We start from the raw sequence: 22,885 nt of genomic DNA on the forward strand, positions 1-22,885 counted from the left end.
CTATTGTGTTATTGACCATACGTTTGTTTATTCCATGTGTATCTCTGTGTTGTTGTTTGTGTCGCACTGCTTTGCTTTATCTTTGCCAGGTAGCAGTTGTAAATGAGAAGTTGTTCTCAACTAGCCTACCTGGTTAAATAAAGGTGGAAAAAAAAGGAGGACAAAAAGGATCCATCAAACACATTTGATGTGTCATCATAGTGGTCTCTGACTTGTGGTCAGACTCGCTCAGGTGCAACATACTTAAACTTGGGGCTTTTTTCAATGTTGAATTGAATGTCATTGAGAAAACAGAAAGATGTCATAATCAATTTTTTTGACAAACATTCTTTCTGAATTTGAAAGTAATCCAATAAGTAATCAATCAATCAAATATATTTATAAAGCCCTTTTTACATCAGCCAATGTCACAAAGTGCTATACAGAAACCCAGCCTTAAACCCCAGTTACATTACTGATGAAAATGTTGGACAGGTAACTAGTAAGTAATGGATTACATTTAGAAAGTAACCTACCCAACCCTGTCAGTTAGCCTATTATGACTCATCTCAACCGGACTTCGCCTACATGTTCAGAACACAAAGGACATTAGAGTCCAAGGTCAACAAAGACAGGTGGACTGACCCCCCCCCCCCCCCCTCTATTGCCCTCTCTCTCTGTCTTGTTTACTTGGTTTCAAGGACATGCAAATGATGTACACGTTTACTTCAAACAAAACATTAGCCTCTGCAAGTGCAATACAAGTCCTGTTAGTTAATGGAAGTTGGAACTCTTGGATCTGGAATTCATTGCACACTCTCATTTTATACATTATTTCTGTGCACTTTCCAGCTGAAGAATTTGCCTGCTCAGCCACTGACAGGATATTACATCAGTGTTGGCAGCTTTGCAGCAGATGGAGGGACTACAGTCTGAGGCTTTGTAACCCCTCCTTGGCTTTAAAACCAGGTCGTGAAGTGAGGATAATACATGTATTGTTCATAGCCCTTTTAATCTGAATGAAGTGACACACAACAACAAAGATAATGAATAGCTTACTGTAAAATACAAATCTGGTGACCTGGGGACAACGGTGGCCCGTAACTAGTCTAGAGAATCTAAATATTCTTATTCGATCCAAGTTTACTCTGTGCATACAGTGCTGCTGCAAATACATTTACATTTTGGTTGTCTGCAACAACAAAAGAATCTGAACTGTGATGTTCCCCTCTGCATCCAATTTCTACTACTAAACCTCTGGCCAAACAATGATCGCTGCAGTTTACCATAAGCGCGACATGGTCAATCCGAGGTCTGCATAGGCCATACAGCATTTACTGTGATACAGCCTCTGCAGAAGGCCATTTATACTTCTTGCGCTTCGCTGGGCAGATCAGAGCGATTGTGAAGGAAGTTATGGAAGAGAGGAAGAGAGTTTGTGTTTATACTGGACATCCCGCCCCCACCTACCCTCAACCAATTATATCAATGCGGTGCAATACAGAGCCCTCCATATTGTTACAACATTTGCGAAGCGCACAGCGATGCGGTACAGAGCTCAGTTTGGACTCTGCGCACCACCTGGATGCTCCGCAATTGCGTCACACGATTTATCCATATCGTGCCTCCAACAACAATTTCGGATCAAGCATTAATGGTCTCTTAGTAGCCTGTTATAAGTTTAAATACCAGGTTTGCATCTTATATCATGCTTCCCTTTTTTGCCTTCAAGTTGACTATTTTTCAAAAACGGAATCTATGGCATTATTTAGGATGCGTAAGACAGAAGCTTATACTATACGAAATAAAGCAAATTATTTCAACAACGGTGCAGAAAGAACGTTTAGTGGGCCTTCAACAGGAGGGTAACGGGGGAGATAGCAGAACCGCTGAAAAGCACCACATGGTCAATCTAACGTCTGCATTGGTCGTGCATCATTTACGGGGATACGATCTATGAAGAAATCAGGGCATTCATACTTCTTGCGCGTCACCGAGCAGCGCGGAGAAGTTGTCAAGGAATTTAGTTTGTGTTTACACAGTACCTCCCGCCCTCACCTACCGTCAACCAATTATATCAATTCGGAGCGAAACAGAGCCCTCCATATTGTTACAAAATTTGAGAAGCGCACAGCGATGCGGTACAGAGCTCAGTTTGGATTCTGCGTGCCTCCAGAGGTTCCGCTATTGCTTCACACCCTCCATACGGAGCCTCCGACCAAATGTTTTAATCAAGCATAAATAGGCTTTTAGAATATTTTACTGTTCTTAGATTAATTTGGATTTAAGATGCATTTGGGAAACCAGGCCCTGGAATGTTGATGTTATTTGAACATTCCTCTCTGGACAGAACAATGCTTTTTTCTTGCCATGGTCAGGGCAGAGCGGGAAGGAAGGAGTGGGGAGGGGTTTTATTGAGTCAAATAATGGTCTTATTTCTTTCCATACTCCAGCCTGGTGCTAATTTCATACCCTGGTCATGCTAGGTGGGAATTGGGGAGTAGAGGGTAAAGTGCAGCATCAGTTGAGTGGTTCCATTCAAGACCTTGAATAACTTTTGATAGACTTTTGATAGTGTTAATGTTGACATGTTACTCCTCCTCAGGTCTGTAAGTAGGGCCTAGTTACTCTAACTCGGCTTGTAAACAGAAACCACAAAAGTTTGCATAATTAAGTTGCTGTTTGCATAATGAAGATGGTTGAGTAAAATATGTTTCTTACATACCTATGACCTTTGAGGGCAAGTGCAACCCTGAAGAACTAGCCTATGAGGAAACCACTACACCTCCTGGCATTTAAAACAGGGATTTTGAATTTAGTACTTGACAACCCAAATCTTAGCAAAACTGTTGCTTGTGGGAACAATGAGGCAATTATCCACACTAATGAGCCACACAGTGCATTTTTGGTTCTCATCCAATTATAATGACAACTAAATTCCTACCTGATGATGTTTAGACAAACTCGGATGCTCAAATTCACCAGGCTTGATGAACCACCAAGACTGAATTAGCATTCTCGTGAAGATAAGTTTTGTAGAAATGAATTGTTTCTTACTCCATTGACTGTTCCCTGATCAGCAGTCAGTAAAGGATTCTGGATATGGCAGAATTAACCTGGACTCAGGGATAGAAATATAAATCTGTCTCCCTCCATTTAGTATAATATGTTACGTTTCGTATGGTATGTATTAATTTGTGGATGTCGATCATTCATTTCATATGATATCACAAATTACAATTCGCTTATGTTACGAATTGCAGTTTTTACAATATGTTACGAATTTGCAATACGTATGATATGTTATGAATTCCAATTTGTTGTGGCTAACGTTAGCTAGGTGGCTAACGCTAGCTAGGTTAAGGTTAGGGTTAAGTTAAAGGGTTAAAGTTAGGAGAAAGGTTAGTTAACATTCTAAAGGGGTTGCAAATTAGCGAAAAAAAGTAGTAAGTAGTTGCAAAGTTGCCAATTAGTTAAAATGCCAAAGGTTTTCCTGATGAGATTTGAACACACAACCTTTGGGTTGCTAGATATTCGTGTTATAAGCCAACCCATCCACCCTTATTTTGTTTTTTGCCTCAAATAACTTTCTGTCTTTCTGTCTTATGTAACCACACCAAATGTAACATATTCATTTCAGTGTGCTGGATTTATGTTTACTATGTTACGTCTAGTAGGGTTGAATATTTTTCTGATATTTTACAAATGATTCATCCCGAGAATAAATCACTTTTCTCCCAGGTAACTCGGTATTTCCTGCCAAAACCAGAAGTCTCATTCAAAAGCACTATAAATCATATACATAGGCCTACATCTGGATTTGATTAGAGGTTTGATGGAAAATTCAAGCCTGATGCTACTGATGCCTGATGCCTGATGAGCCCTACATTAAATACATTTTATGAGCACTACATTAAAGACATTTAATGAGCCCAAGCCCCAAAAAATCCCAAATGATTGTGCTGTTATCCAATACATATATACAGTGCCTCTGGAAAATATTCAGAGCCCTTGACTTTTTGCACATTTTGTTACATTGCTGCCTTATTCTAAAATGGATTTTAAAAATCCTCAGAAATCTACACACAATACCTCAACATGACAAAGCAAAAACAGGTTTTTAGATTTTTTTGCAAATGTATTAAAAATAAAAAACATTCACTCCTCAGTAAAAGGCACATGACAGCCCACTTGGAGTTTGCCAAAAGGCACCTAAAGACTCTCTGGTCTGACGAAACCAAGATTGAACTCTTTGGCCTGAATGCCAAGCGTCACGTCTGGAGGAAACCTGGCACCATCCCTACTGTGAAGCATGGTGGTGGCAGTATCATGCTGTGTGATGTTTTTCTGCGGCACGGACTGGGAGACTAGTCAGGATCGAGGCAAAGATGAACAGAGCAAAGTACAGAGAGATCCTTGATGAAAACCTGCTCCAGAGTGCTCAGGACCTCAGACTGGGGCGAAGATTCACCTTCCAACAGGACGACGACCCTAAGCACACAGCCAAGACCACGCAAGAGTGGCTTTGGGACAATTCTCTGAATGTCCTTGAGTGGCCCAGCCAGAGCCTGGACTGGAACTCGATCCAACATCTCTGGAGAGACCTGCAAATAGCTGTGCAACAATGCTCCCCATCCAACCTAACAGAGCTTGAGAGGATCTGCAGCGAAGAATGGGAGAAATCCCCAAATACAGGTGTGCCAAGCTTGTAGCGTCATACCCAAGTAGACTTGAGGCTGTAATCATTGCCAACGGTGCTTCAACAAAGTACTGAGTAACGTTTCTGAATACTTACAGTACCAGTCAAAAGTTTGGACACACGTACTAATTTAAGGGGTTTTATTTTTGTCAACTATTTTCTGCATTGTATAATAATGAAGACATCAAAACCTTGAAATAACACATATGGAATCATGTAGTAAACAATAAAGTGTTCAACAAATCAAAATACATTTTAGATTCTTCAAAGTTGCCACCCTTTTCCTTAATGACAGCTTTGCACACTCTTGGCATTCTCTCAAACAGCTTCATGAGGAATGCTTTTCCAACAGTCTTGAAGGAGTTCCCACATATGCTGAGCACTTGTTGGCTGCTTTTCCTTCATCACTCTCCTTTGGTCAAATAGCCCTTACACAGCCTGGAGGTGTGTTTTGGGTCATTGTCCTGTTGAAAAACAAATTATAGTCCCATATCCCAAACCAGATGATGGCGTATCACTGCAGAATGCTGTGGTAGCCATGCTGGTTAAGTGTTCCTTGAATTCTAAATAAATCTCCAACAGTGTCACCACATATGGGGATACCTATTCAGTTGTACAACTGAATGCCCTCAACTGAAATGTGTCTTCCGCATTTAACCCAATCTGAATCAGAGAGGTGTGGGGGGCTTCCTTAATCGACATCCACAGTGCCCGAGGAACAGTGGCTTAACTGCCTTGCACAGGGGAAGAACAACTGATTTTTACCTTGTCAGCTCTGGGATTAGATTCAGCAACCTTTTGTTTACTGGCCCAACACTCTAACCACTAGGCTACCTGCCACCCAAATATGTGCAGAGATCATCCATTCACCAACTATGCGTCTCACAAAGACAGCGATTGGAACCAAAAATCTCACATTTGGACTCATCAGACCAAAGGACAGATTTCCACCTGTCTAATGTCCATTGCTCGTGTTTCTTGGTGTCCTTTAGTAGTGGTTTCTTTGCAGCATTTCGACCATGAAGGCCTGATTCACGCAGTTTCCTCTGAACAGTTGATGCTGAGATGTGTCTGTTACTTGAACTTTGTGAAGCATTTATTTGTGCTGCAATCTGAGGTGCAGTTTAGTCTAATGAACTTATCCTCTCCAGAAGAGGTAACTCTGGGTCTTCCTTTCCTGTGGCGGTCCTCATAAGAACCAATTTTATCATAGCGCTTGATGGTTTTTGCTACGGCACTTGAAGAAACGTTCAAAGTTCTTGTCATTGTCCGTATTGACTGACCTTCATGTCTTAAAGTAATGATGGACTGTCGTTTCTCTTTGCTTATTTGAGCTGTTCTTGCCATAATATGGACCCTTTTACCAAATATATACCACCCCTAACTTGTCACAACACAACTGATTAGCTCAAACGCATTAAGGAAAGACATTCCACAACTATACTTTTAACAAGGCACACCTGTTAATTGAAATGCATTCCAGTTGACTACCTCATGAAGCTGGTTGAGAGAATGCCAAGAGTGTGCAAAGCTGTCATCAAGGTAAAGGGTGGTGTCACAAAGCCTGGAGTGGTGGGTGCGGAGTCAAGCACAGAGAGCAGAGGAGAATGGGGAAACCAGACTTTATTTCGGCGTCCAAAATTAATGCCCAAAACAACAGGCAAATAATCAAAAATTGTCCAACCCAACACAGGGCACAAACAGACAGGAACACTACAAACAACCTCGACTGACACAAAACAAGCCCGCACAAAAACAGGCGGGCATAACAGGCTTAAATATTCCTGAATCAAAACAAAATAAGAGACAGGTGCAACCAATAAGACATAACAAACAGAAAAGGAAAAGGGGATCGGTGGCAGCTAGTAGACCGGCGACGACGAGCGCCGAGCGCCGCCCGAACAGGCAGGGGAGCCACCTTCGGTGGAAGTTGTGACAGGTGGATACTTTGAAGAATCTTAAATATAAAATATATTTTGATTTCTTTAACACTTTTTTGGTTACTAGATGATTCCATATGTGTTATTTCATAGTTTTGATGTCTTCACTATAATTCTACAATGCAGAAAATAGTACAAATAGAGAAACTCTGGAATGAGTAGGTTTGTCCAAACTTTTGACTGATACTGTATGTAAATGTGATATTTCAGTTAATAATATTTTATTAGCACACATTTCTTATAACCCGTTTTTGCTTCATCATTATGGGGTATTGTGTGTAGATTTGATGAGGGAAAAAAACGATAATACATTTTAGAATAAGGCTGTAACCTAACAAAATGTGGAAAAAGTCAAGGGGTCTAAATACTTTCCGAATACACTATGTGCTACTGCACATTATGCACAACAGAAAAACATCAAATGCAATAGATGTAAACTAGCTGTATTCTCTCTTGGGTAAATAAATTAAATTAGGCTCCAGGCAACGTTGTGCCGGTAACCAAAAAGTCGCTGGTTCAAATCCCTCAGCCAACTAGGTGAAAAATCTGTCGATTTGCCTTTGAGCAAAGGACTTAACCATAATCTGTCTGGATAAGAGCGTCTGCTAAATGACTAAAATGTAAATCGTATTGTATGGACTGGAATTATGCACATTGTTCAAACCATGATAAAGCATGGAGAGAACAGGCGATTCTGGTGCAGCACATGCGGCCAACAAAGTTACAAGTAAATGGTAGCGAATTTGGGCCTATTTTTATAAATAGTAGGCTGACACATATGTACCTTTCATAATATTTCCTCTCATGTTATTAGCTTACCTCTTTCTCTGTTGTTGCTTCATCCCTTCCACGCTTTCAACAGTGAAATGAAACAAGTTTAGTTGTCCTTATCTTCATCATTCTAATGACATCCCTGAATAATTTAGGACTAGAATTAGATGCAGAAGGATTTCACTTCTCATCATGAAGATTGAATGGTTATGGGTCTGAATAAATAACTGCTATCACGTGTGTTCGCTCTTCTTTCAAACTACCAGTTCTATTGGCTGCTGTATTTAACATTCAGCAAACAAGAGCTTGCATCCCTCTTCAAATAGTCTGTTGGTTTAAGAAATACAAAGAAAATGTCCAGCAAGCTATTCTAGTTGAGCTTTTTCTGCATGGGACTCCAAGAGCTATGGAGCGTTTTTTAAGGAGAGGTGCCAGCGGAGCACAGGTGCAAGAGACAGAAGCTAAAAGTTACAACATTATTATGCATAAACCATCATTACTTAGCTAAATATAAGGCTAATATTGCATTGAATGTATTACCTGAAAGAGGTAGGCTAGGTTAGGACATCTATCTATATATTTTTTAATTGAACCTTTATTTAAACAAGGAGGGCGATACAGTTGAAGTCGGAAGTTTACATACACCTTTGCCAAATACATTTAAACTCAGTTTTTCACAAGTCCTGACATTAAATCCTAGTAAAAATTCTCTGTCTTAGGTCAGTTAGGATCACCACTTTATTTTAAGAATTTGAAATAACAGAATAATAGTAGAGAGAATGATTTATTTATTTAAGCTTTTATTTCTTTCATCACATTCCCAGTGGGTCAGAAGTTTACGTACACTCAATTAGTATTTGGTAGCATTGCCTTTAGATTTGTTTAACTTGGGTCAAACATTTTGGGTAGCCTTCCACAAGCTTCTGACAATAAGTTGGGTGAATTTTGGCCCATTCCTCCTGACAGAGCTGGTGTAACTGAGTCAGGTTTGTAGGCCTCCTTGCTCGCACACGCTTTTTCAGTTCTGCCCACAAATTTTCTATAGGATTGAGGTCAGGGCTTTGTGATGGCCACTCCCATAACTTGACTTTGTTGTCTTTTTTGCCACAACTTTGGAAGTATGCTTGGGGTCAATGTCCATTTGGAAGACCCATTTGCGACCAAGCTTTAACTTCCTGACTGATGTCTTGAGATGTTGCTTCAATATATCCACATAATTGTCTTTCCTCATGATGCCATCTATTTTGTGAAGTGCACCAGTCCCTCCTGCAGCAAAGCACCCCCACAACATGACATTGCCACCCCCGTGCTTCACGGATGGAATGGTGTTCTTCGGCTTGCAAGCGACCCCCTTTTTCCTCCAAACATAACGATGATCATTATGGCCAAACAATTCTATTTTTGTTTCATCAGACCAGAGGACATTTCTCCAAAAAGTACCTTCTTTGTCCCCATGTGCAGTTGCAAACCGTAGTCTGGCTTTTTTTATGGCGGTTTTGGAGCAGTGGCCTTTCAGGAGCGGCCTTTCAGGTAATGTCGATATAGGACTCATTTTACTGTGGATATAGATACTTTTGTACCTGTTTCCTCCAGCATCTTCACAAGGTCCTTTGCTGTAATTATGGGATTGATTTGCACTTTTCACAACAAAGTACATTGATCTCTAGGAGACAGAACGCGTCTCCTTCCTGAACGGTATGACGGCTGCGTGGTTCCATGCTGTTTATACTTGTGTACTATTGTTTGTACAGATGAACGTGGTACCTTCAGACGTTTGGAAATTGCTCCCAAGGATGAACTAGACTTGTGGAGGTCTACAATTTTGTTTCTGGGGTCTTGGCTGATTTCTTTTGATTTTACCATGACGCCAAGCAAATAGGCACTGCATTTGAAGGTAGGCCTTGAAATACATCCACAGGCACACCTCAAATTGACTCAAATGATGTCAACTAGCCTATCAGAAGCTTCTAAAGCCATGACAACCTTTTCTGGAATTTTCCAAGCTGTTTAAAGGCAGTCAACTTAGTGTATGTAAACTTCTGACCCACTGGAATTGTGATACAGTGAATTATAAGGTAAATAATCTGTCTGTAAACAACTGTTGGAAAAATGACTTGTGTCATGCACAAAGGTAGATGTTCTAACCGACTTGCCAAAACTATAGTTTGTTAACAAGCAATTTGTGAAACAAGTTTTAATGAGTCCAACCTAAGTGTATGTAAACTTCCGACTTCAACTGTATATCAATCTAGAACAGGATGATCTATTTTGGATGCAATTTGAGTGGAGTTGATGGAGAGAGAAAAAGATTGCGAGAGTGCTCGCGCATGCACTGATTTAAAGCAATGATATTCGAGTGATAGACTGTTTTAAAACTGCACCTGCAATTGAAAAATATATATCTTTACAATGAAAAAACAAGGTGACCCCCGTAAAATCCGATGGATATGGGTCAATTTGACGCGCATTTGGTCTTTATATTATTGTAGCATAAACTATGCTGCAGCAAATGCAGAACTACCTGTCGCAATAAAACATTTTTACCATGAGATGATAGGTCTGTCTACATGCATTGTGAACTGCGCTCCATACTGAGATGGGCTGTCTGATTCATCATGCAGAAGCAGTAGAGAAGCCAGATTTAGATATCGCATATCATTTAACAGTTCCATTTCACGCCATGCTGTTTATATAAATAACTTATTATAATTGACCGGTTTCTTACAGTTATTTATCTCGGGAAAAGGGAGTGGTTTTTGGCTGTAAATCTCGGTAACCGGGTTCCCGCCCTTCAACCCTCATGTCTAGTCTATGAGACCAGGCTGGCCAGTTGTCTCTCCCTTCAGACATTTGGTAAGTTACTCAGCCTGAATACATTTATTTGAGCAAATGCCTCACAGCTTTACCCTTCTGCATTCACTCTTTCTCTTATAATGTATATGGCTATTTTTAGTTTTCAGTCCATGTCTACACACCCCAACAAAACAGCTCATAAATGTATGGTAAGAACAAAGACGGCAACATACAGAATAAGAAAATTAATTATTGTTTATGACAAAAACATAGCCTTTTTAACTTTACCAGCCTGTGGAGATCATATACATACCCTGTCTTTCAAGTAACTGTGAGATACCCACAAAATGTCTGTACCCTGCCTGACTGGTGATACCACAGCATTTCCCTTCTCATAGAAATCAGAAAATGTTTTTCATTTTTTTTCTTTTTAAACCAAACATCAGTGACTGACATCCATTGCATTTTGTTGAGAGTAAACACATGGGGACTTGGAGACATAGACCAAAGTTTTACCTCACTGGTAGAATACACTGACAAACATATCCAAAAATAGTTGAATATTACTATTATACAGGGGTGGGAATTGCCAGGGTCCTCACGATATGATGCTGATACAATATGTCTTGCAATTCTATGTGTATTGCAATTCAATACTGTGATTTTATTGCGATTCCATGGTTCAAACATTGCTCACTATATGGCTGCTGCAGAGAGATGAGAGAGCATGAGAAAACAAGTTTTGATCAGTAACATAAAAGTGCTGAAAACAAATTGTCTCCCTATTTAAAAAGATGGAAAATAAGCTATTAAGGAAAAACACTTGAGTTTTGGTGCAGTTATAGCCAACTAGTGCAAAAATTATATTGCGATATTGTCAAACCGATACGATATATCGTGAAATATAATATCCCAATCTGTAACTGTATCGATTTCCCCCCCATCACTACTATTATACAAAACCGAAGTTATATACAACTGAAGCAAATTAATTTATTGATAATAGACACTCTTCTGTTTGTGGTAATGAGGAAGTGATTCAGTAGCAACTAGCCCCTGACAGCTTAGTGTACAGTGACCTCTGGTGGCCATAGCTGGTGACTGGGGTCTTATCCTATTGACCAACCATGAACTCCAGGTTTGCTATGTGTTACCATTACAAGGTAGTGACTTGCAAAAGAGAATGGCCAGGGTGTGCCAGATCATTGAGTAACATGGGTAAATTGTCTCTTCTGGCATCCGAGTCAGTCTGGGACTCTCCCGAAGATACAATGGTTATGTCCTCAGTGAGTGTAGTGGACATTCAGTACTGGAAGATGAGAGGCAGCCAGACTGACGTGTAGTAGGTAAGAAATATAATTTACTCATATTTTAGATAAAATATTAATATAAGATATCATTAACCTCAGCACAGGAGTGTGCTAGGACAGGGCACTGGGTCCTCCAGACCCTGCCAACCTGGTACTAAAGCACTGTTTTGCGATTCACAGGCGCAATTAGGCAGATTGAAGTAAAAAAAATAATTTAAAAAACGTCTTTATGGGCTGCTGTATTTTTCGTAGATGTTCACATAAAACAATATCTACACGTCACAATTTTCATATTTGCTCAATCAAATAATATAAACTGTAATTATATTACATCATGAACAAAATAACTTTTCCTTCAGCAGTTATAACAGCAATTTCAACACAATTTTGGTTTCACACTTTAAAGACCTAAGTACTCAGAACAAATATGTGCACATCATATGCCAGCTGGACAGTTTTTCCCCACATTCCATGGTTTCACTAGAAAGCAAACTATTTAGAAATGTCATAGAAGTGCATTTGTGCTAGTGGATATGTTCCATGGACACTGTTGAACTTAAACAAAATGTGGAGAAAATGGAGACTGATGCCTTCCAAACAAATAGCCATCCCCAATAGCAGTGCAGTTGATCATCGTCTTTAATAAAAAAAACATCTCAGTTTTCCGTACATAGGCCTACTCCTGGCGCCATCATTTGACAGACAGACTTTTAAGTGTATCTGTGTGTGAGTGGCTGAGTACTGTATGTGAGCTTGGTTTCATCCCAACAGAAGGCCTGACAGTGCGTTCAGGTCCCTCATGTAGGGGTTGTCACACAGGATACGGTCAATGCGCTGATTCTGTCCGGGGAAGATATCGTACAGCTTACTTTTGAGCTCTATGGTTTCCGAGGGTGACCGCTGTGGAGGGGGGGACGGTGTTGGGGGAGGGGGGTGCGACTGCTGGAGAAGGGGTGAGGGTGTAGGGCAAGGGCGGTGCCACCCAGGGGGCCCAGAGTGCGGCCATTGGGAGGGTGGCCTCATCAAGGGGGTAGCTGAGGGATGGGGGGTAGCTGAGGGGCAGGGAACAGACTGCATAGCGTGGACATGCTGCGGGGTGGCTTGGGGGTCCGGCCTCAGAAGAGGTGCAACTGGGCTCCGTCTGTGAGAGACACATGTTTGGTCAATATTCACACATACATGCCGTGTGTGCATGCATGTATGCACACATTACAGTCAGGACATAGTGTATGAACAATACTATCATCTCCTTTCTTTCACACACACCTGTTGTCCTTCCGTAAGAAAACATCCAGGTGGGGGCCATGTTTCCCCAGGGGGTCATCTGGGATCATAAAGTGGTCCTCCACAAAGGTAAACTGCAAAAGCCTTGAAAAAGGGGACAATCAGTGTTAGGGGAGAAGGCTTCTTAATTAACATAATGTGTCCATGGATGATATATATATAAATGTCTGTGGAGAAATTAGTGCATGTCTGATGATTGGTTAAAAGGCCTTCACCTCTCTTGGATGATCTTCAACCATGCCTGTGATGTATTTACAAAGTCCCGCAGGTTGTCATTGGTGACGATAACCCCTCCTGTCTTCTCTGCCAGATGGAGCAGAAACCTGCAGGGGAGAGAGTGAAAGGACTGAGTCACCTGACAGTGAGTCAGTATGGATGAGGTGGCAGTAGAGAATGTGGGCAAGGCTCCCGAGTGGCAGAACGGTCTAAGGCAATGCATCTCAGTGCAAGAGGCATCACTACAGTCCCTGGTTCGAATCCAGGCTGAATCACATCCGACCGTGATAGGGAGTCCCATAGGGCGGCGCACAATTGGCCATCGTACGGGTTTGGCCAGGGTAGGTCGTCATTGTAAATAATAATTTGTTCCGACTTGCCTAGTTAAATAAAGGTTCAATAAAAAAATCTAAATAAAAGGTGAGCAAGGACCACCATCATGTTAGCAAAAAAAACATTTCCACTTCAATCAGTGTAGATGAAGGAGAGGAGGCAGGTTAAAGAATGATTTTTAAGCCTCGAGACAATTGACACATGGATTGTGTATGTGAGCGCTTCAGAGGGTGAATGGGCAAGACAAAAGATTTAAGTACCTTTGAATAGGGTATGGCGCACCGGTTTGTGTCAAGAACTACAACACTGCTGGGGTTTTCACACTCAACAGTTTCCTGTGTGTATCAAGAATGATCCAACACCCAAAGGACATCCAGCCAACTTAACACAACTGTGGGAAGCATTGGAGTCAATATGGGCCAGCATCCCTGTGGAACGCTTTTGACACCTTGTCGTCCACATGACATGTGACTGGGGACTAAAATAAACTTCATAATAATGTGACGCAATGTTCTTTGTCGCCAAACATATTGCACAAGTTGACTGCAAGCATTTACTTAAAAACTAGCTACAAATATTAAACTTAACAAAAAATAGTTTTTTTTCTTCTCCAAATACCCCAGTATATGGTATACTGCCCGAGCCTAGAAGGTATTCTTAATGTTTTGTACATTAGGGGGGGGGACACCGGGTTGAATATACAGAGGGTGGGCAGGCTGTATGACGAGGTGAGATGTGTGACTTAGCAGTACCTGTCATCATGTGAGGAAATCCACTTTCCACAGACCTCTCTGGAAGGAGTGAAGGAGAGCAGACGCAGGTCTTCCAGTTGATTCAGGTAATGTTGTTCTGTTGAGACACGTGGAGGAAATACACACATTTACACCGTGATGACCCGTCATTCAGGGCAGGTGGGGCACAAAAAAAATATATACACTACCGTTCAAAAGTTTGGTGTCACTTAGAAATGCCCATGTTTTTTAAAGAAAGACATGTTTTGTCCATTAACCTCTCTAGGGTAGGGGGCAGCATTTGGAATTTTGGATGAAAAGCATGTCCAAATTAAACTGCCTTCTACTCAGGCCCAGAAGATGGATTTTTTGTTTGTTTGTAGTTTTCTATTCAATGCCATTACAGTATCCATTGACTTAGGACTCCATTGACTTAGGCAGTTCCTATGCCTTCCACTAGATGTCAACAGTCTTTAGAAATGGTTTCAGGCTTGTATTCTGAAAAATGAGGGAGTAAGAGCAGTCTGAATGAGTAGACCCTGCCGTATCACAGAGCTTTTTCATGGGCACGACCGAGAGAGTGCATTTCTTGTTTACCTTTTATATTGACAACGTTTTTATTTATCCGTTATTTTACCAGGTAAGTTGACTGAGAACACATTCTCATTTGCAGCAACGACCTGGGGAATAGTTACAGGGGAGAGGAGGGGGATGAATGAGCCAATTGTAAACTGGGGACTGTTAGGTGACCGTGATGGTTTGATGGCCAGATTGGGAATTTAGCCAGGACACCGGGGTTAACACCCCTACTCTTACGATAAGTGCCATGGGAACTTTAATGACCGCAGAGAGTCAGGACACCCGTTTAACGTCCCATCCGAAAGACGGCACCCTACACAGGTCAGTGTCCCCAATCACTGGCCTGGGGCATTGGGATATTTTTTAGACCAGAGGAAAGAGTGCCTCCTACTGGCCCTCCAACACCACTTCCAGCAGCACCTGGTCTCCCAACCAGGGACTAACCAGGACCAACCCTGCTTAGCTTCAGAAGCAAGCCAGCAGTGGTATGCAGGGTGGTATGCTGCTGACGTTAATCTCCGGTTTAAATATGATTGATTATTTAGGCTAAAAACAATCTGAGGATTGAATATAAACATCGTTTGACATGTTTCTATGAACTTTACGGATACAATTTGGATTTTTTTGTCTGCCTGTTGGGACTGCGTTTGAGCCTGTGGATTACTGAAGAAAAAGCGCAAACAAAACAGAGGTTTTCGGATATAAAGAGACTTTATCGAACAAAAGGAATATTTATTGAATAAATGAATGTCTTCTGAGTGCAAACATATGAAGATCATCAAAGGTAAGTGATTAATTTTATCTCTATTTCTGACTTGTGCAACTCTTCTACTTGGCTGGTTACGGTTTGTAATGATTTGTCTGCTGGGCTATGTTCTCAAATAATTGTAAGGTATGCTTTTGCCGTAAAGCATTTTTAAATCTGACACCGTGGTTGGATTCACAAGAAGTTAATCTTTAAACCTATGTAAAATAGTTGTATCTATTCTGAATTTTTATAATGAGTATTTCTATATTTGAATTTGGCGCTCACTGGATGTTGGCCAGGTGGGCTAGCGTCCCACATACCCTAGAGATGTTAAAATAACACAAATTGATCAGAAATACAGTGTAGACATGGTTAATGTTGTAAATGACTATTGTAGCTGGCAATGGCTATTTTTTAATGGAATATCTACAGTGATGGACATTAGACCAGTGGAAATCTGTCCTTTGGTCTGATGAGTTCAAATGTAAGATTTTTGGTTCCAACCACCGTGTCTTTGTGAGACACAGAATAGGTGAACGGATGATCTCCGCATGTGTGGTTCCCACTGTGAAGCATGGAGTAGGAGGTGTGATGGTGCTTTGCTGGTGACACCGTCTGTGATTTATTTGGAATTCAAGGCACACTTAACCAGCAAGGCTATCACAGTATTCTGCAGAGATACACCATCCCATCTGGTTTGCACTTAGAGGGACTATCATTTATTTTTTAACAGGACAATGACCCAACACACCTCCAGGCTGTGTAAGGGCTATTTGACCAAGAAGGAGAGTGATGGAGTGCTGCATCAGATGACCTGGCCTCCACACAACCGACCTCAACCCAATTGAGATGGTTTGGGATGAGTTGGACCACAGAGTGAAGGAAAAGCAACCAACAAGTGCTCAGCATATGTGGGAATTTCTTCAAGACTGTTGGAAAAACATTCCAGGTGAAGATGGTTGAGAGAATGCCAAGAGTGTGCAAAGCTGTCATCAAGGCTACTTTGAAGAATCTAAAATATATTTTGATTTGTTTAACACTTTTTTGGTTACTACATGATTCATGTGTTATTTCATAGTTTATGTAGAAAATATTAAAAATAAATAAAAACCCTTGAATGAGTAGGTGTCTCCAAACTTTTGACTGGTACTGTACGTCTGTCCTACCTCGCTCATTAACGTCTTAAATCAAAATGACAGATTGCTTCTTATCTGCTCGTCGTCCCCTTATGCCATAGTTTGTACATCTCAATTGTCAGTAGAAGCCACATTTGTTCAAGCAAGTCAGCCATATCAGCTGTTTAAAAAAAAGGCTGTAAATGAGGCTGAATGAACTTTCGCTGTCAGACAATGCTCCGCTGAAAGCCAGGTGTAGCAGTGGTAAGGATTCACTCCATGGTGCTGAAAAGAAAGCACTGCTGTTGCGACAGCTCTATATAGGACCAGTTTGTGGGCACCGTTTGTCACCGTTATGGTGAAATTAATGTATTGTTTAGTGTTGTATCTTTGCTGGCATGCATTAAAAACATTTTTGGGAGTTTACCCCACCAAGATTTACATGCTAAAATCACCACTGCATTTAAACATATCCTTAACAGAGCACACATGGAGCACATTATAACTATTCAAACATGAATCCTCCCAACTATTTTCCAATCGTCTTTCAACTGACCAAAGCCTTGGATGGCTTTCCTACCGGTACATTTCATGTACATTTTTTACCACCCAAAACCAGAAGGATGAGATTTAGCACAGGTTGAGGTGGCCTGTGCTGTGGCGTGTCTGTTCTGACCTGTGGTATAGCGGTCTCTCTTCTGCCTCCACTGAGGCACAAAGACGGTGATCTCCCGGTGGCCCCGACTCCAAAAGGCCTCAACAGCAATGGCTATCCCCCGGCAGGAGAAGAAACGGTGGAGACCGTGCCTAAAGAGGAGCAGGAGGAAGACAGGGAGGAAGGGTTATTTAGCAGTGATTAGGTTTAGGACGGCCTTATAACTAATACATCAAGTGATTGTTCTATTTCAGATTGCCAAATTGATGACTGCCTTCAAACGATATTGTCACAAATGCCAAGCGTTGGCTGGAGTGGTGTAACGCTCGCTGCCATTGTACTCTGGAGCAGTGGAAACGAGTTCTCTGGAGTGATGAATCACGCTTCACCATCTGGCAGTCCAACGGACAAATCTGGGTTTGGTGGATGCCAGGAGAACTCTACCTGCTGAAGGAGGAATAATGGTCCAGGGCTGTTCATGGGTCAGGCTAGGCCCCTTAGTTCCAATGAAGATAAATCTTAACACTACAGCGTACAATGACATTCTAAACGATTCTGTGCTTCCAACTTTGTGGCAACAGTTTGGGGAAGGCAAGACAATTTCCCTGTGTACAAAGCAAGGTCTATATAGATATGGTTTGTCGAGATCGGTGTGGAAGAACTTGACTGGCCTGCACAGAGCCCTGACGTCATCCCATCAAACACCTTTGGGATTGGAATTGGAACGCCGACTGCGAGCCAGGCCTATTCACTCCAACATCAGTGCCGACCTCACTAATGCTCTAGTGGCTGAATGGAAGCAAGTCCCTGCAGCAATGTTCTAGCATCTGGTGGAAAGCCTTCCCAGAAGAGTGGAGGCTGTTATAGTAGGAAAGGGGGGATCAACACCGTATTAATGCCCATGATTTTGGAATGAGATTTGAGACAAGCATGTAGTGTATGAGGTAAATCCATTTTAATAACTTTTTGACAGCATCCCTTTTAATTTAAACAAACTTTCATTTACATTACATTACATTTAAGTCATTTAGCAGACGCTCTTATCCAGAGCGACTTACAAATTGGTGCTTTCACCTTATGACATCCAGTGGAACAGCCACTTTACAATAGTGCATCTAAATCTTTTAAGGGGGTGAGAAAGATTACTTTATCCTATCCTAGGTATTCCTTAAAGAGGTGGGGTTGCAGGTGTCTCCGGAAGGTGGTGATTGACTCCGCTGTCCTGGCGTCGTGAGGGAGTTTGTTCCACCATTGGGGGGCCAGAGCAGCGAACAGTTTTGACTGGGCTGAGCGGGAACTGTACTTCCTCAGTGGTAGGGAGGCGAGCAGGCCAGAGGTGGATGAACGCAGTGCCCTTGTTTGGGTGTAGGGCCTGATCAGAGCCTGGAGGTACTGAGGTGCCGTTCCCCTCACAGCTCCGTAGGCAAGCACCATGGTCTTGTAGCGGATGCGAGCTTCAACTGGAAGCCAGTGGAGAGAGCGGAGGAGCGGGGTGACGTGAGAGAACTTGGGAAGGTTGAACACCAGACGGGCTGCGGCGTTCTGGATGAGTTGTAGGGGTTTAATGGCACAGGCAGGGAGCCCAGCCAACAGCGAGTTGCAGTAATCCAGACGGGAGATGACAAGTGCCTGGATTAGGACCTGCGCTGCTTCCTGTGTGAGGCAGGGTCGTACTCTGCGGATGTTGTAGAGCATGAACCTACAGGAACGGGCCACCGCCTTGATGTTAGTTGAGAACGACAGGGTGTTGTCCAGGATCACGCCAAGGTTCTTAGCGCTCTGGGAGGAGGACACGATGGAGTTGTCAACCGTGATGGCGAGATCATGGAACGGGCAGTCCTTCCCGGGAGGAAGAGCAGCTCCGTCTTGCCGAGGTTCAGCTTGAGGTGGTGATCCGTCATCCACACTGATATGTCTGCCAGACATGCAGAGATGCGATTCGCCACCTGGTCATCAGAGGGGGAAAGGAGAAGATTAATTGTGTGTCGTCTGCATAGCAATGATAGGAGAGACCATGTGAGGTTATGACAGAGCCAAGTGACTTGGTGTATAGCGAGAATAGGAGAGGGCCTAGAACAGAGCCCTGGGGACACCAGTGGTGAGAGCGCGTGGTGAGGAGACAGATTCTCGCCACGCCACCTGGTAGGAGCGACCTGTCAGGTAGGACGCAATCCAAGCACGGGCCGCGCCGGAGATGCCCAACTCGGAGAGGGTGGAGAGGAGGATCTGATGGTTCACAGTATCGAAGGCAGCCGATAGGTCTAGAAGGATGAGAGCAGAGGAGAGAGAGTTAGCTTTAGCAGTGCGGAGTGCCTCCGTGATACAGAGAAGAGCAGTCTCAGTTGAATGACTAGTCTTGAAACCTGACTGATTTGGATCAAGAAGGTCATTCTGAGAGAGATAGCGGGAGAGCTGGCCAAGGACGGCACGTTCAAGAGTTTTGGAGAGAAAAGAAAGAAGGGATACTGGTCTGTAGTTGTTGACATCGGAGGGATCGAGTGTAGGTTTTTTCAGAAGGGGTGCAACTCTCGCTCTCTTGAAGACGGGAGGGGCGTAGCCAGCGGTCAGGGATGAGTTGATGAGCGAGGTGAGGTAAGGGAGAAGGTCACCGGAAATGGTCTGGAGAAGAGAGGAGGGGATAGGGTCAAGCGGGCAGGTTGTTGGGCGGCCGGCCGTCACAAGACGCGAGATGTCATCTGGAGAGAGAGGGGAGAAAGAGGTCAGAGCACAGGGTAGGGCAGTGTGAGCAGAACCAGCGGTGTCGTTTGACTTAGCAAACGAGGATCGGATGTCGTCGACCTTCTTTTCAAAATGGTTGACGAAGTCATCTGCAGAGAGGGAGGAGGGGGAGGAGGATTCAGGAGGGAGGAGAAGGTGGTAAAGAGCTTCCTAGGGTTAGAGGCAGATGCTTGGAATTTAGAGTGGTAGAAAGTGGCTTTAGCAGCAGAGACAGAGGAGGAAAATGTAGAGAGGAGGGAGTGAAAGGATGCCAGGTCCGCAGGGAGGCGAGTTTTCCTCCATTTCCGCTCGGCTGCCCGGAGCCCTGTTCTGTGAGCTCGCAATGAGTCGTCGAGCCACGGAGCGGGAGGGGAGGACCGAGCCGGCCTGGAGGATAGGGGACATAGAGAGTCAAAGGATGCAGAAAGGGAGGAGAGGAGGGTTGAGGAGGCAGAATCAGGAGATAGGTTGGAGAAGGTTTGAGCAGAGGGAAGAGATGATAGGATGGAAGAGGAGAGAGTAGCGGGGAGAGAGAGCGAAGGTTGGGACGGCGCGATACCATCCGAGTAGGGGCAGTGTGGGAAGTGTTGGATGAGAGCGAGAGGAAAAGGATACAAGGTAGTGGTCGGAGACTTGGAGGGGAGTTGCAATGAGGTTAGTGGAAGAACAGCATCTAGTAAAGATGAGGTCGAGCGTATTGCCTGCCTTGTGAGTAGGGGGAAGGTGAGAGGGTGAGGTCAAAAGAGGAGAGGAGTGGAAAGAAGGAGGCAGAGAGGAATGAGTCAAAGGTAGACGTGGGAGGTTAAAGTCGCCCAGAACTGTGAGAGGTGAGCCGTCCTCAGGAAAGGAGCTTATCAAGGCATCAAGCTCATTGATGAACTCTCCGAGGGAACCTGGAGGGCGATAAATGATAAGGATGTTAAGCTTGAAAGGGCTGGTAACTGTGACAGCATGGAATTCAAAGGAGGCGATAGACAGATGGGTAAGGGGAGAAAGAGAGAATGACCACTTGGGAGAGATGAGGATCCGGTGCCACCACCCCGCTGACCAGAAGCTCTCGGGGTGTGCGAGAACACGTGGGCGGACGAAGAGAGAGCAGTAGGAGTAGCGGTGTTGTCTGTGGTGATCCATGTTTCCGTCAGTGCCAAGAAGTCGAGGGACTGGAGGGAGGCATAGGCTGAGATGAACTCTGCCTTGTTGGCCGCAGATCGGCAGTTCCAGAGGCTACCGGAGACCTGGAACTCCACGTGGGTCGTGCGCTGGGACCACCAGATTAGGGTGGCGCGGCCACGCGGTGTGGAGCGTTTGTATGGTCTGTGCAGAGAGGAGAGAACAGGGATAGACAGACACATAGTTGACAGGCTAGAGAAGAGGCTACGCTAATGCAAAGGAGATTGGAATGACAAGTGGACTACACGTCTCGAATGTTCAGAAAGTTAAGCTTACGTAGCAAGAATCTAATTGACTAAAATGATTAAAATGATACAGTACTGCTGAGGTAGGCTAGCTGGCAGTGGCTGCGTTGTTGACTTTGTAGGCTAGCTGGCAGTGGCTGCGTTGTTGACACTACACTAATCAAGTCGTTCCGTTGAGTGTAAAGTTTCTACAATGCTGCTATTCGGGGCTAGCTGGCTAGCTAGCAGTGTTGATTACGTTACGTTGCGTTAAAGAACGACAATAGCTGGCTAGCTAACCTAGAAAATCGCTCTAGACTACACAATTATCTTTGAAACAAAGACGGCTATGTAGCTAGCTATGTAGCTAGCTACGATCAAACAAATCACACCGTTGGGACTGTAATGAAATGAAATGAAAATGTGATACTACCTGTGGAGTGAAGCGGAATGCGACCGGAATGCGAAAGTTCTATTCAGTAGACGTTGGCTAGCTGTTGGCTAGCTAGGAGTGACTCCTACGTTAAGGACGACAAATAGCTGGCTAGCTAACCTCGGTAAATTAAGATAATCGCTCTAAGACTACACACTCTAAACTACACAATTATCTTGGATACGAAGACAGCAAAGACAACTATGTAGCTAGCTAACACTACACTAATCAAGTCGTTCAGTTGAGTGTGATAGTTACTACAGTGCTACGGTAGACGGTGAACGTTAGCTAGCTGGCTAGCTGCTGGGCAGATAGGAGGACGACGAAATACGATAATTACGCAATTATCTTTGATACAAAGACGGCTATGTAGCTAGCTAAGAAGAAATTGCTAAGATTAGACAAATCAAACCGTTGTACTATAATGAAATGTAATGAAATGTAATGAAAAGTTATACAACCTGCAGACCGAAGCGCGGATGCGACCGCTCGCTCCAGCCCATCACACGTTTGCCCATGAAACAATTGGTCAGAAAGTGACATTTTGGACCTGAATGCCAAAACATTCAGGAGATAAAGCTGCTCAAAGTTGACCCATTTGTCATACCCCACCATACCATGAGACATGCATGTCTTCATCACTAGGAAAGATAAACGGTTGAGTGTATCATTTAAAAGCGTACAAACAGTGTTGTCAAATTACTTGTTTATTTCTTGAGAAGAAAACACATCAATTGTAATTTTTAAACCATTAACATCAATGATCTAAAAATGCATAAACTCAGATTTTCTTCTTTTTTGCGTACACTACAGTTTAAAGGTTTGGGGTCACTTAGAAATGTCCTTGTTTTTGAAATTAAAGCACATGTTATGTCCATTAAAATAACGCCAAATTGATCAGAAATACAGTGTAGACACGGTTAACGTTGTAAATGACTATTGTAGCTGGAAACGACTGATTTTTAAAGGAATATCTACATAGGCGTACAGAGGCCCATTATCAGCAACCATCACTCCTGTGTTCCAATGGCACGTTGTGTTGTTTTATTCCCTCCTTTTTAATTTTTTTTTAAAGGTGTGGATCAGCTTAATATTGCGGAAAGATTGTTGCTTCCATCAATGTCATTGTTTGTATCATTTCCAATTCCCCATATATATATTTTTTGTAAATATATATATCCATATAC

General features: G+C 43.0%; 1 protein-coding gene across 1 annotated transcript in view; it reads right to left on the reverse strand.

Annotated features, from left to right (window-relative positions):
* Positions 1-10,419: 10,419 nt before the first annotated feature.
* LOC115134317 (NEDD4-binding protein 1-like) overlaps positions 10,420-22,885 on the reverse strand; it is a 33,002-nt gene continuing 20,536 nt past the window's right edge. Inside the window, 5 exon segments of the mRNA XM_029668153.2 lie at positions 10,420-12,633; positions 12,759-12,860; positions 12,992-13,099; positions 14,078-14,174; positions 17,175-17,305. Of these exon segments, the coding sequence (XP_029524013.2) occupies positions 12,252-12,633; positions 12,759-12,860; positions 12,992-13,099; positions 14,078-14,174; positions 17,175-17,305 (820 nt within the window). The 3' untranslated portion in view covers positions 10,420-12,251.

The sequence above is a fragment of the Oncorhynchus nerka genome, linkage group LG9a (genome assembly GCF_034236695.1).
Source record: "Oncorhynchus nerka isolate Pitt River linkage group LG9a, Oner_Uvic_2.0, whole genome shotgun sequence".
Classification (NCBI taxonomy): Eukaryota; Metazoa; Chordata; class Actinopteri; order Salmoniformes; family Salmonidae; genus Oncorhynchus; species Oncorhynchus nerka.